Source organism: Numida meleagris, chromosome 5 (genome assembly GCF_002078875.1).
Source record: "Numida meleagris isolate 19003 breed g44 Domestic line chromosome 5, NumMel1.0, whole genome shotgun sequence".
NCBI classification, from domain to species: domain Eukaryota; kingdom Metazoa; phylum Chordata; class Aves; order Galliformes; family Numididae; genus Numida; species Numida meleagris.
The window spans coordinates 53959749-53974528 of NC_034413.1; the positions used below are offsets into that span (position 1 = coordinate 53959749).

The 14780-nt window shown below is 34.6% G+C and overlaps 1 protein-coding gene across 3 annotated transcripts in view; it reads right to left on the reverse strand.

Annotated features, from left to right (window-relative positions):
- SCN2A (sodium voltage-gated channel alpha subunit 2) overlaps positions 511-14780 on the reverse strand; it is a 55554-nt gene continuing 41284 nt past the window's right edge. For 2 of the 3 annotated variants that reach the window (XM_021400289.1, XM_021400288.1), the window contains exons 21-26: positions 9111-9392; positions 7678-7731; positions 6364-6501; positions 5177-5281; positions 3935-4205; positions 511-3844 (exon numbers count right to left, since the gene is read on the reverse strand). In XM_021400289.1, the coding sequence (XP_021255964.1) occupies positions 2649-3844; positions 3935-4205; positions 5177-5281; positions 6364-6501; positions 7678-7731; positions 9111-9392 (2046 nt within the window). In that variant the 3' untranslated portion in view covers positions 511-2648. The remainder of the gene's footprint in view (positions 3845-3934; positions 4206-5176; positions 5282-6363; positions 6502-7677; positions 7732-9110; positions 9393-14780) is intronic. The other variant, XM_021400290.1, reaches the window with a different exon arrangement.

The window sequence follows — 14780 nt, forward strand, 5'->3', positions numbered from 1 at the left end:
CTGGCTTCCAATGCTCTCCTGCCTTGAAGTAAAAGAATAAATTATAACTACTTACAAAACAAGATTTTCCATATAACGCAAAGATAATCATTGACTTCAAATGTAAAATATCACTGAAATGCATAGAAAATCACTGAAATAATACATACTGTTCTGCAGTCTCGGTAGCTAGTTCCTTTAACATCTGTTTTCCTAGTTCTCTCAGAACACCTGACATAAAAAGGGTTTAACATATCAGGCACATAAATGTCATCCTATCCTCGAACAGATTTGAAAGGATTAATAAGCCAATGAGTCGAAGTGCAAATCATATTAAAGATCTGTCTGATAGCGTACAGCTTCAACTTTTTACTTTCCATATTATTATTAAAATGATTTTAATCACTGTTCCTTACCTCTAACTTTTATGTATTCATATTTTATTGTCGCAGCACCTCTTGGTAGCCAATAGTTTGTAGTGATGAAAACAAAGACAGAACAATTGAATACAATAAAAAATGAAATCTTTATTCTTTTGGCTCAACTGTAATGTGGTTTACTGGTCTTTATGGTATAGCATTTTCCTGCATGCAGTTCACCGACACACAAGTCAATATTTTTTTGTAAAAGGAGGAATCAACATCGAATTTTTGCTTGTGTAAGAAACACAAAATGTCCTGATGTGATTAGTTATACAAGTTTGCTATTTAATTCCTGTGGAAAAAAAGAAACATTGTGGATCCCATATTATATTTAGAACAGTTCTAGTGCAGCATGAATCAACAAGAATAAGAATAGTCTATGTAAACAAACACTGGTAAAGATTTCATGAATAAAAAGACTACCTTGAAACTTCTGATGCAGGCAGTGCTAGAATTTTAAACAAATCTTCCCCACCACATTTCAATTACAAGTTATATCTATTTGGAAGCAAGTGCATTTTGGACTCAGTTTGAAACTTATTTCACATTAAAATATGTGCAAAAATACAGTACTAATAAAAAAGCAGAAACCTAAAGCTACCCCATCCTCTCCTTTGTTTCTTATTTTGTGAAGTTCTTGAATTAAAAAGTGCTATGGATAGAAAGTAACAAAAGTGACGGTGACATCAACCTGAAGATAATTATAATTTCTTATTTTATGTACAAAACACTGAAAAAAAATAAAATGATATTTTTACAATATTTATATTTTCTTAGAAAATTCTATCCGTGTATTTTCATCAGATTCAGCAGTTTGCAACAAATCCTGTACAGTCGGACTATACACCGTACAGTACTCGCTTAGAATTTTAGAATGCAAAGCAAGAAGCTCTTGAGTAGCTGCAAACTATTGCTTGATGTCATGAAAGAATGATTTCTGTTTGAACAATTTGTTTCACTTAACCACTGAGATATGGCTTCCCATATTCAACTTTTAACAGTGGAAGGAGTAAAATTACAGCAGCAAAGGCAAGATAAACATGCATCAGTGATAGCTTCCAAACTATCTATAATGGTACAGAATATTTCATCTTAGCTCTTGAAAGCTTGCAAACTACACTTATTGTGGTACATATTTGATGCAATAAATATTGTGCACGGGTCATTATTTGTTTGCTCAAACATGCACCACAGGATAAAATAACTATTTACATAGACGGTACTATTTTAATCAATACATACAATGTCAACCTTGCTGAGAGCAGAAGATGGCTAAACGATACTGCAGGGTGAGGCAGAACAACTTCATAATCCTTAAGTTTTGTGGGGTTTGGTAAATTCAATTTCCCAAGTTCAGGTAAGATGTTGGTTTTGTTTTTTTGTGTTTTTTTTTTTTACAGAAGAATATTTAAAAATGGACTTCAAGTCTCTCGCTAAATTTTGTATGCAGAGTTCATTCAACTAGACTTAAATGACTATGAAAAAATAAAACATCTGTTCTATTCTTGTAGACTATGGGAATTTACAGGCACATTAAGATCTGTCTGGATGAGATACTGGATGGATACTGTTTTTAAGCACCTCAAAATATAGAGCCACCCTGAAACATGGAAGTAGTCAGACTCTGCTGCTTTGTGCGACGTCATGTTTTTCCATGCATGAACTACGAGTGCAGCATGCCTTCATGCAGATCACTTCTGTCTGTACATTATAGAGAATCCGAGAGTAGAACACCTGGTTCTCATACCCCCTTCCCCAACATAAAACCCATTTACAAAAATAGTCACATATAATAGTAAACAACCTGTGAATTAAAAAATGATAAATTCACCAACACTGATTTTTGTAAAAATATGGCAGATGTGGCTGTTGAAATGCAAACAGTGGATACAATTTTTGTACTGAGTGTTTTATGTTAAACACAGAGATTCCTAGGTCCACACCTTTTTTTTAAACCAGTCCCTACAGTCTGATTGGCCATTTTATCTTCTCTTCAGCAGTGTCAGCTGGTAATAAGAACAACAACCTCCTGTCAAGATGTTACCCTGTTTTACAGAGTTGCAGTTTGATGACGAGGGGTCACTGTCTTGTTATAGGCACTGACCTTTTATATATATATATATAATTATATATATATTTATATATGTAAAAACTGTCAGTTTGGCATGTACCTCCTACAGGAGTCCTGTGGACACAAATACATATTTTCTCAGGCTGTAAACAGTTTTTCACAAACAGAATTCTGTGTTACTTTTTACTTTCCCTGCTGTCTTTACCTTTATCTTCTTTTTCTGATTTGTCTTTTTCATATTTATCCTTGTCTGGCTTTGTTACACTATCATAGGATGGTGGGGAGGTTGTGGATGGGGTCATATCTGTTTTCTCTGGAGTGGAGTTCTCATTTAATTTATCCATAATCATATCTTCTTTCATGGGCAGATCATCCTCATCTTTACCTTTATCCTGATTAAATATACATGAAACTTTCTTGACTTTCTGCCTTAAAAGATGACGCCTGAAAGCACGCTGAATAACAACAGCAGATACCTCCTCCTGTTTCCGTTTTAATGTGGTTGTGATTGGTTCATAGGAGACTTTGGAAGGATTGGCTGCCATAAATCGGTCTTCCATCTGTATTCTGAGGGCATCCATCTCCCCACTTTCCCCTAACACACGCTTTGTGAAAGCAAACAAAATGTCAAGGCAGTGAATTCTGTCACCGCTTACCATGGGCAGATCCATTGCAATCAGCTGGACTTTGTTTGGTTTTGCTATGAGAAGAGGAGGATCTAACGAAGCTGCAAAATCTGATAGTTTACTGTATTCTATGAATTGTGTTGCATCTGGATCGAACTTCTCCCAGACTTCATAGAACATCTCAAAGTCATCCTCGCTCAAGGGCTCGGCACTTTCTTCAGTTGCAACACTGAAGTTCTCCAGAATCACAGCAATGTACATGTTCACCACCACCAGAAACGATATGATGATGTAGCTGACAAAGAAGAAAATCCCAACTGAAGGGTTGCCACAGTCGCCTTTAACAGAGCTCCCTGGATGATCTTTGTTAGGGTCACAGTCCGGCTCCCCACTGTTAAGAATTGGGGCCAACAAGCCATCCCAGCCAGCAGATGTGGTAATTTGAAATAGGCAGATCATGCTGTTGCCAAATGTTTCAAAGTTGAACATGTCATCAATTCCATCTTCCCTCTTAACGTAGGCAAAGTTGGACATGCCAAATATTGCATAGATAAACATGACCAAGAACAGCAGCAGGCCAATGTTGAACAAAGCAGGTAGAGACATCATCAGAGCAAAAAGCAGAGTGCGGATTCCCTTTGCGCCTTTGATGAGACGCAGGATGCGACCTATTCTGGCAAGTCGGATGACTCGGAACAAAGTAGGGGACACAAAATATTTCTCAATCATCTCAGCTAAGAACATTCCTGTTGAAAAACAAGTTAGATTAGTCAGTGATACTATTCCATTTCAGTTTCCCCAAAATTCGCCACTTCATGGAAATGAATTGTTCTTACCTACTATGGAGAGAATGACAACAACAAAATCAAAAATATTCCAGCCGATGGTAAAGTAGTAATGGCGAAGAGAAATCAATTTCAAGACACATTCTCCAGTGAAAAGTACGATAAACACCAGGTTAATCCAGTATAAAATGTTTTCCATGTCTTCACTCTGGTCATCTGTTTCTACCATCATTGTGACCATGTTAAGGCAGATAAGTATCATGATACTGATATCAAACGCTTGTTTTGTTACAAAATCAAAGACCATGCCTTGGAATTTGTTCTGGGGGGGAAAAAAAGATTTATGATGTTATTATGTTTATTATGTTATTATGTAAATTTATTTTTTTCCAAATTGCTACAAATTAATTAAATCTAGCATGAAGGGGATTTCACATCTTCCAAAGAGTCTTTCATTTGTATGAATTTTCCAGTTTGTACATGTGAACACAAATCAAACATAAATGTAACTACTGTGCCTATAAGCATTAACAGGAAGATTTCAAAATATTCATGGTGCATTTTTTGAAGTTGCAAAGGTCAGTTTTCTATCTCAAACAAGTTCACTGTAAGCTTTTGTGACACAGTATTAGATGAACTTTTAACCTGGCAAAAGTTGGGGAAAAAAAAACAAGGACAGGTATAATGAAGAGGCTGAGAGTTAATAGCACTTCATTTGTCCTAAATCTTAAGGAAACATAAAAAAATTTTAGCCCAAAGTTCAATGCTCTCTTCATGTCACCAAAATAACCCTTACAACATCTTGCATTTTTCAGCTATAGAGAATTTACTGATGGCTGAGTGGGCCGCTCATCTGGTTCCACAGTCCTAAGTAGAACTGCAAAGCTGGAATCACTGCCCCATCTTTGGTCTGAAGTGCCAGGGAGGAGCTGGAGGAAAGATGACATTGTAACTTGCTCTCAGTCTTCCTTGATGACTGACAAAGCCTATTCCCTAAAGCTTTCACATATTTTGACAAATATATTGTCACAGTTGATTGGTTTAGTCTTTTTCTTTGTTTTGAAAAAATGCCACATATAATATCATTGCCATCCATAAAGAGAAAATGAAGGGGACAAAAGGAGAGGTTAAGAGTGCTTCATGTTTAGGCCACACAAGATAAATATTTTGGATTTTAGATGAATATGACATTTTTTATATAATTTTTTTTTTTTTTAGGTTACAACTTAATTCAGTCTAAGACATAACCAAAACAGTTTTTAAATAAATGTAAAAAGAGATTTTTATTCTTACTGCTGGTCGTGGTATAGGCTTCTGTGGTTTCTTTGAACCCAACTTTTTCATTGCATTGTAGTATTTCTTCTGTTCTTCTGTCATAAAAATATCTTGACCTCCGAAGTAAAGCAAAGAGACAAAAACTGGTTATAATCACATATTTCTATTGATTACTTATAAACAGAAATACATATTAGTAATAATCACTCTTATTCACATTCTCATCTGTAGGAAAATTAGAATAGACATTTAAATTGCCTTTTATCTCAATTATTCATATATGAGTAACAAAAAAACTGCTTTATAAATGTCATTTTCCATGTTTATGGTATCTTTTTGAAAGACTCTTGAACTTTAAGGGTTTGTGGTAGATTTCTGGTTTTCATTTGGGTGGTACAGAGAATAGGAACTTTCAGGAAGAAGAGGTGCTTTTTCTTTGTTCTACTGAAGTTATTATGGAGACACAAATGAATAAAACATTCCAATCCTGTTTTCTTGTTTTTCCTTTTGAGTAAATTTTGGCAAAATTTCAGAATTGACATCTACGATACCAAAGGAGGATGAGAAGTTAGCCATACAATCCTGTCTCACAACTTTTATTTTCTAACCGTAAAGGCAGGACTTGAAGCAGGATAATTGAGTAGGAAAAAAAGCCAATTTCTCTCCATCTCCACAGATTTCACTATATGACTCCAGCAGCACTTCCACCAGTTCATTGTCTTGCCAGATAATTTAGTTAAGTTCTGCTGCTGAAACACTGCTGCCTTTTGAGGCAGTGTTGACAAAATATGAAGACGAAAGAGAGTACAAATACATTTATTAAAATATTTATTATTATAGTTTATAAATCTAGGCTGCTGAGCTCTGAGACTTGACAATGACAGAGCTATGAGTTTTTACAGCTAAGTTTAACTATTTCAATGGTTAGCCTTTTTATGATCTTGTTAAAGATTCCAATCCAAAATCCACATCTTTACACAGACAGCATTGAATATTTCACTAACCATGGAAAGACCTACAGTGTCACTTGTCTGCCAAACACTCATCAAGACAAACTGTACTGCTTTCATCAATGTAATATACTTAATATGCAAAGTGGGTTAATTTATCTTAAAATAAAGCATGAAAAGAAAATAAAGTCATTGTTTGTGGACCAAAAAGATGAACTTTTAGCTTTCTTTTCTGAGTAATGATGAAATACTTATCTTTTTTTTCTGCTGGTTGAAATTGTCTATGATGACACCAATGAAAAGATTCAAGGTAAAGAACGATCCAAAGATTATAAAGATGACAAAGTAAAGATACATATACAGGTTATCTTCATACTTAGGCTGATCCAAAACCTGCAGAAAGGCATAGACACTAAGCCTTAGATTAAATATGGACACAGAACTGAATGCTGCTGAGTATTTATGAGGTAATACTCTTAACAAAAGACTTTGCTATTGAACTTGATACTTCATTTTCCAAAACTGTTACTCACTATATTAGTGTAGAATAAATATTGAAGACATAATTGTTTTAAACTAGGATTACCGTCAATCTGAATCTATAGACAATCAGAAACATCAACTTTTAAAGCTGTGAACATTTCAGTGTATCTTGTGGGAAGCCACCAATGTAGGTTTGTAGAGCTTTCATTACTACACGCACTAAGTAAGTTGACCTGGATTTTAGCATTTGTTACATGAGCTGTCAGTTTTGTACAACTTCTTCTCTTATTGTTTTAAGTCTCACTTTTGTCAGACTTTTCCTGCAGTCCACCCTATTTTTAAGCTGAGTTTTAACTCAAAGGATGCATTGGTCAGGTTACAGCATATGTTCCCTGCAGCTTAATTGGCCTAGGTAGGCTAAAGAAAGGCATCCAAACAATGTTTAGAGTAAGCATATTTTCTTGGTATAGCTATGCACAATCATTACACTACAACAGGCCTCCTGTTTGTGAGTGTAGCTTACAAAAAACTTGGAGCTTTACCAGTATAGTTTATTCAGTTGTCTGCTACTTAGAGCGAGAGCACAATTTGCACCAAGGAAGCAAGGGAAAGGCAAAACAATCTGAAAACGACTCAGGCCAAGTTGAGAATAGGAACTGTGCCCTGAAGAAAAGTCAGGCTGCCTGCAGAAGGTAGTGAAAATCTCAACTTTAAAAAAAAGATCAGTGGTACAAACCATCATTTCTAAGCTGTGTATCCATGCCTGTTTCCAAATGTAAGTCATACCTCAATGCACATAATGAGAGGAGGAAAAGGCATTTCATGGCAATAGTTCAGTCTGCTGCAGAATTAAGGAATCTTGGTCCAACTGCACCACAGAGAATTTGGATCTTTTAGGACTGCTCCTCTGCTTTCTTCATCTCTTGTATTTTTCCTATGGTTTCAATTTTCTCTAACTATAAAGTTGTAATAACTCCTTGTTCTCTAATTTTTACTATTTTTTTCTAAAAGATGATGTTAAAATTATGTTCTTAAGTCTTAGAGCTCATACAGTCAAAGATGATGTAATCAAGGGAGTATACTTACATTACGAGAATCCACAGCTGCATACATGATATCCATCCATCCTTTAAATGTAGCCTATAAACAGAACACTGGTGTTTACCTCATGCTTTTCCTGGGAAATGGCTTGTCAGAAACATTTAAGAGCTAAAGACTAAGTGTGTTTAGAGCTCATCCTAAACACCAGCTCAGTGTAATATTAATAGGCAATAAAACATTATATGTTTTATTTATATATGAGAATCACAAGCAAATTGTAATGTCTGACTATAAAGGACACTTTTAGTCCCCTATTAAATTACAAACTTTTATGTGTTATGAGTAAGACCTTATAAAAGTTATTTTCTGTATATGAGCAGAGTAGCTATACTTGATATAGATTCAACACAACTTGAGTAAATTGAATTGCTTGTTTTTCTTATGATAGTCACTACAGCCTCTACACCTTGTATTATTTATGTGGTGTCACAGACTTATCCACACTTAGGAGTTATCCCCAGCTCTTGGCTCTAACGGATGACTCTTCAACTGTTGAGGTGATACTGCAGAGTTTTTGAGCAAGAGTTCAAATTTATTTAACTTTATAGCTCACAGAAATGAACAGCAATCTGGATCAGGAATAACTATTTTTCCTATGTACATGACAACATATTTGTCATAATTAATTAACACTAATTAGAAATAATACATACATGAGGAACTAGCTTATCATTTATGAGGAAGTACCTCCCTAAAATGCATTGCATCGTAGAAATTAGCACAGGTGACCCCAAATCTAAAGAACATATTAAGCCCTAACAATCAGAAAGATGAGAGAAATATCTTTAATTTGGAATGTATGAATTCACAGGATTCTTAGAATTGCTGGCAAAGCATCTTGGGAAGCATGTTTTCATATAGTAGTTTTAAGTTAGAATCTTGTAAAATATATTAGAATTTTAATTATATGTAAGTTCAGTTTTAGAGAAGTCTGCAAACAGAGATATATCATTAAAAGTTAACAATTTTATCTCAGTTGTGAGAATTCTGAAAGCAACAAACTTTCACATATGCCTCTGCAAGTTCAGCTCTTTTGAAACCAAGCTCAACTTCCAACAAGTAGAAGCATAGAATATATAGTCAAACAGAGAAGCAAGGCTGATACATAATCAGATGAACCAAGAAGCAAGGCTGATGTATATTTGAATAAAGGTTCAAAAATACACTGTATATATGTTAAAAATCCATTTCTGCTTACAGTTTTCCACAGAGACATGTATATGCACACATATATTTGTATATATTTTTAAAACACATACTCCAGAGTTTACTTAAGGATTTTTATAAGCATAATGCCAAACAAAGAAGTGAGGAAAAATATTTCTATATGAAAGAAACAAATAGAAATAACTTTTTCTGTTAGAAGTAAACAACAGAGATATAAAAAGAGAAATGGAAATTCAGGAGTGGTGACTTACCACTTGAAGCAGAGAAAGGTAACCAAGGCCTACATTATCAAAGTTAACTTTCACATTCTTCCATCTGGCAGTTTCATTGTTTTTAATGAGCTCCTCACATTGGCTATAATTGTTGATTTGGCTGATATCAAATCTCTCATCAGTTGTAGTGTTAACACAGTAGTAAAATTTTCCAGCAAACAGATTTACTCCCATGATACTGAAGATCAGCCAGAATATAAGGCAAACAAGAAGCACATTCATAATGGATGGAATTGCTCCTAAGAGGGCATTTACAACCACCTGGTGTACAAATGAAACCAGATACAGTGTAAGAACACAAACACTACTATCTTCATCAGACTTACTTAAATGCAACACTCTGCTTTAATTCAGTACTAATCTGCATTATACTTTTTGGATTATAACACGAAACGAGTTCTGAAGAAAGATAAAATATCAACATAATTAGAAGGAAAACCATACAAACAGAAGCAAATGGAAGCTTTAAATAATGGGAAAAAAGAAGAAAATACAAAATGAACTCTAAAAACATAGAGCATTAATCAATTATTTTAAAAATAGATACTTAATATATGTCTACAAAACAGTATCTGTAATATTTCTAATGACTGATTGCATCAAGCACAAAAATATTTTTCTCTATTACATTTTCATTCAATAAACATCCCAAATCAATATTATTGAGCACAGTTTTAATTAAAAGTAATTTTAAGACTTCTTTTAAATGAAAATGAGGGATGTATTCCATGTTCATTTGGATTGCTATATATAATAGCATAAAAGCAGCCATGTTCAAACCAGGAAACCAGCAGACATCTGAACACAGAAATACTGGTAGTGAAAGCAGCAGATAAGACCTGAAGAAGGAGGAGACTTGATTTATTTAATGCTGAAATTGATGAGCTCCTACATCAGGTAACTTCGGTCTTAAGTCTGTTTGTAGGTAAGTAATACCTATGGAAGACCTCTGCCAACTTTTCCAAAAGAACTGAATCTGTTCCATACAACCTAATACAGATTTTGTTTAAAAAAAATTCAGGATATCAGGTCTTACATAGGTGTGATTGTAGATAACTCACTTAGCTTTTATGACTGATATAGGTACTACAACAGATCTTATAGTACACTAGGCTGTTTCTAATTGTAAAAAATTCTGGCATTATGTTTATATGGATGTTTCAAGGGTTTCATAGAATCTGTTACTTGCATAATTAGTCATCTAAGTAGCTCAACTTTCATTCATCTCTATTTTACATGATTGAAAATAAAATCTGCGAATGTTACAGTAGGTGATGATCTACTATCCTGTATATCATATAGTAGGCATGGCCTGAAGAAAAGCAGAAATACCTCTTCTACTCCCAGAGCTCCATTCCTGTCAAAATAATACCTCTTTGAGGTGATCCACACTTTGGACAATATTGTAAATTTCATATGACAACAATTAAACTTGTCTTATGTTAAATTTAGAAGCTGGAAGAAATTAGGTTCAGGATAAGTTATTCTCTGATTCCACTAAGGCACAGAACATTGGATGAACTCTCCCATGCTTCTTGCACATCTGGATTTTTTTTTTTGCCACATACTTTAAATCATATATTGCAATAAATATTTATTTCTAACTGGGAAATTTTAAAAATCAAAAGAAGTTGTTAAACATAATAAAATATGCTTAGCAATATCTATTATAAATCAAAAAGCAAAAACAATACAGAATTTTATCACTCATCAGCAGAGCAGAGAGAATTCCATGATTAATGATAAATCTATTATCATTATCTATAATGATAAATCTCACTACTTCAGCAGTGCTGTCTTATGTTGACTTGTACCCACAGCTTTGTCAATGATGTGCCTTTGCAGGGCTGTGAGGAGTAGTCCAACCAAAAGAAGCTATTACCTTAATAATAATGTTGAATTTGAATTGGAAATTTATGAAGTCATTGATTTTAACGGGAAGTCAGACTGAAATAATAAATGGCTACAGATTTTTTTTACAATTCTGGAATACTTTCCAAAAATTTGTTAGTTAAGAAAATATTTTTATTTAATGTTACCTCAATTCTTCCACTTAAAAATATAACTAGAATTTTTAGCTGTAGGAATATTATTTATCATAAATAAATACTGAGATATAAAGAGATAGATAATGAAATGAAGATATTTGTTTTCTAGTTTTAAGTCTCATTACACCTGAGAATTCTGTTCCTCATTCTGCTATAGCTGCAGGTCGAGTCATGTTATTCTTTCTATTATTGCTGAATTTCTACAACTGACATACTTTCTCTGGCTTTGTCTAAGTCCTGAAGCTATAGCAGAACCAGCCTGAAATATGTATAATTTGAAGACACTCAAAACGTAATGTTGAGTATCATGAAAAAAACTGGTCTCGACACCTCCAGGCTTGGTGGAGTCTAGTCCATTGAAAGCAGGGGCACAAGAAAAGGGGGCATGTGAAAAGAAAAAAGGAAAGCATTAAAAAGATTAAAGAGCATCCTTTACTTACTTAAAAAAAAAAAAAAAAAAAAAAAGTAGTATGAGCCTAGCACTATGTAGCAGTGACTGAGAGATAGCACTTGGGACCGAACATAGCCAGATCATGTCTCATCATAATTCTTAATTCCCACAGCCTGGTTTCCTGAAGCTTCACATGGAAATTAAAATTGATTTCCTTTAGCAAGAGTCACGATGGGAAGATGCCAGGAAACATGACGTTTTCCATTAATTGGAAATAATGTTTTCTATTAATTAATAATTTGGGTAGGCGCAACAAACAATGATCCTAGAGAAAGCTACGGTGGATTAAAACTTTTAGATGTGTAGAAAAGAATTTCTTGCATCTACGTAAGAATTATAGAAGAAAATCATAGAATGGCTTAGGTTGGAAGGGACCTCAAAAATCATCTAATTCCAACCCCTGTGCTGCAGGCAGCATTGCCAACCACTAAATCAAGCACCAGATCAGGTTGTCCAGGGCCACACTCAACCTGGCCTTGAACTTCAGAGATCGGACATCCACAGCTTCTGTGTGTAGCCTGTTCTAGCATCTCACCACCTTCTGAGTGAAAAATTTCCCCAACATCTAATCTAAATCTTTCCTGTTCTAATTTAAAACTGTTCCCTCTTGTCCTATCACTACCCATATAAAAAGATGATGATTTCCCTCCTGTTTATTAGCTCCCTTCAAGTATTTTCAAAGTCAGTATCAGGTCTACCCTGAGCCTCTTCTGAAAGCCCAGCTCCCTCAGCCTGTCTTTGTAGGAGAGGTGCTTTAGTCCTCTGATCATCTTCATGACCCTTCTCTGCACATGTTCCAGAAGCTCCACGTCTTCTGCTCAGTGCATGTAATTTGAAGTGCCCATGCAAATATGTACACCATACTATAGTGCTATATTTTCAGTTCAAATAAATTAATATATTTTGAAGAGACATCTTGAATTTCCAGATATCAGATCTTAAAATCATCTTGTATTTAATTTCTTTGCCAACTTGAGCTACTGTAGCTCAAAACATTAAGACTGAGGTTTTTTTAAAATAATCCAAAATTCTTTATATCATAAAAATGTTATTGCTTAACAGTTAATTGCTTAAATAACAAAAACATATGTCTCATTTTTAGTCTAAAGTTATCTAACTTCATATACTACTTACTATTATATATTTTTCTAAGGTCATAAATCTCCTTCTTATTCAGATGATTTACAAAAAGATACGGTTAGCAAATCCAGCTCAAAACAGTAGGCAAAGTCTACATCAACATGAAAGTTATGAGATTGAAAATTACCCCCAAATCTTTATGGCAAAATATGCTACTTTTTTCTTCTTTCCACAGTATATTTCCACTCCATGAATTTACCACACAAATACAAAGTTCTGTTTTCAATTTTTTTTGCTAATCATTCTCATTGAAAAGCAACAGGTAATGTGTTTTTAGCAAGATATCACTGAGGTTTTACACAGGCCCTATATCTGATGTAAGCATCCCAAATGTTGACATTTTTCTCAGCATAGTTCTGAAGGAATTCTTTTTTTAACTGAAAAGCAGTGTCTGTTTTAATCTAAACACGGAAGATAGAGAATTATGAAAACTTTACTTTCTCTGCAACTTTCAAAACAAATATTTTTTCTTCAGTTCAGAAGAGAAAATACAAGGGCTGTTCTGAAAGTAATGCTTCTTATTTTATTATGTTCCACAACATCAGAGGCAGATGTTGGTGGCATGGCAGTAGAGGCTGAACTTTCCCACCAACATTCCATTACATGTGGTTGCTGTGTGACAGATGGCAGCAGAGGAGCAGTTTGACAAAATGACATCTGACATGGAAGTGCTGATGAAGCAAAGGGATATCACTGTATTCCTCCGTGAGGAAAACACTGCAGCCACTGACATTCATCAGTGCTTGCTGAATGTTTATGGAGACCAAACAGTGGATGTTAGACAAGCCACATTCCAGATGGCCATGCAGATTTTTACAAGAGTGACATGCAGACTCATCACTGGCAAAAATGCATAGCCAATGGTAGTGACTATGTTGAAAAACTGTTTTGTAGCTGAGAATATGCTCTATCAAACAGTGTAATTGTGCTTTTTGTATCTGTTGTAGTTTCCACGGAAATAAATAGGAGGTATTACTTTCAGAGTGACCTATGTACATGCAGCCACTTAGAACCCAAGCATTCTAACTTGCTCAAAAATGCAGTAGGAAAAAAAACATGCTATACTAAGGAAACTATGAGAATTCATATTCTGATGCAGGGCTCTCTCAAAATGGTAGTGTTGTGCAGACTAAATTTCAGAAACAAAAGAAAAATTAAACTTAGTTACTGAACAAGGTAGAAATCTACATTTACTAAGAACAAGGCAACATACTTTTTAAAGCACGGCAAAAATTTTGTGTGAAAAGTAATTTTATGTAATTTTAACAGACCTTTCCTGTAACTTATAACTCCAGAATTTTTAGGAACAGATGTGGTAGAGTACCACAGCAAATGTAGAGTGGCTAGACAGCCCACCAAGAAAGGATCTGTGAGATTCAGAAATTTGTTGGAGGCAAGTGCATGGTATTTTCTATTTGAATATCAAAGCCTATTTCCTTTTTGGTTGAAGTCTTTTAATTGCCACACATATATAGCATCACATTTTCTCCAGAAAATCAAGAAACTGTAGTTGACTTATAAATTTACTAGTAAGCTTTTAACCTGGGGTTTCAAAGAACATTGCTCACAGCCAGTAGATCACACAAAGACCCTTTTTAATTTCAGCTATAAGTTTTCAATTCAGGTACATTTGCTTATTAGACTTATAGCTATGTGTCCCAGTTGGACAGATGGACCCTGAATGTATATGTCAGGCATCTTGTGGCTGGAACTAGGAATGTCTTCTATCTCCAGTTGTTGACTACTGCCTATAAGAGAAAAAAATTTCTAAAGTTTTCACGTCATAGCAGAATAGGTAAGGTCTTTGTCCATTCCAACACAGTGAAGAAGTGATTTGAACTAATCAGTCTGACTTTGCACTAAAATAGACTGAGAGAGCCCATCAGGGCAAATCAGGGTCTCAGCTGTGGTAACTGATACAGTGATAACAGCTGTGGATAGTAACTTTTCAAACGTATCCAACTCTGCCAGCAAAAATGTCTTCCCATATGTTTTCAGGCTTCTTAGTGT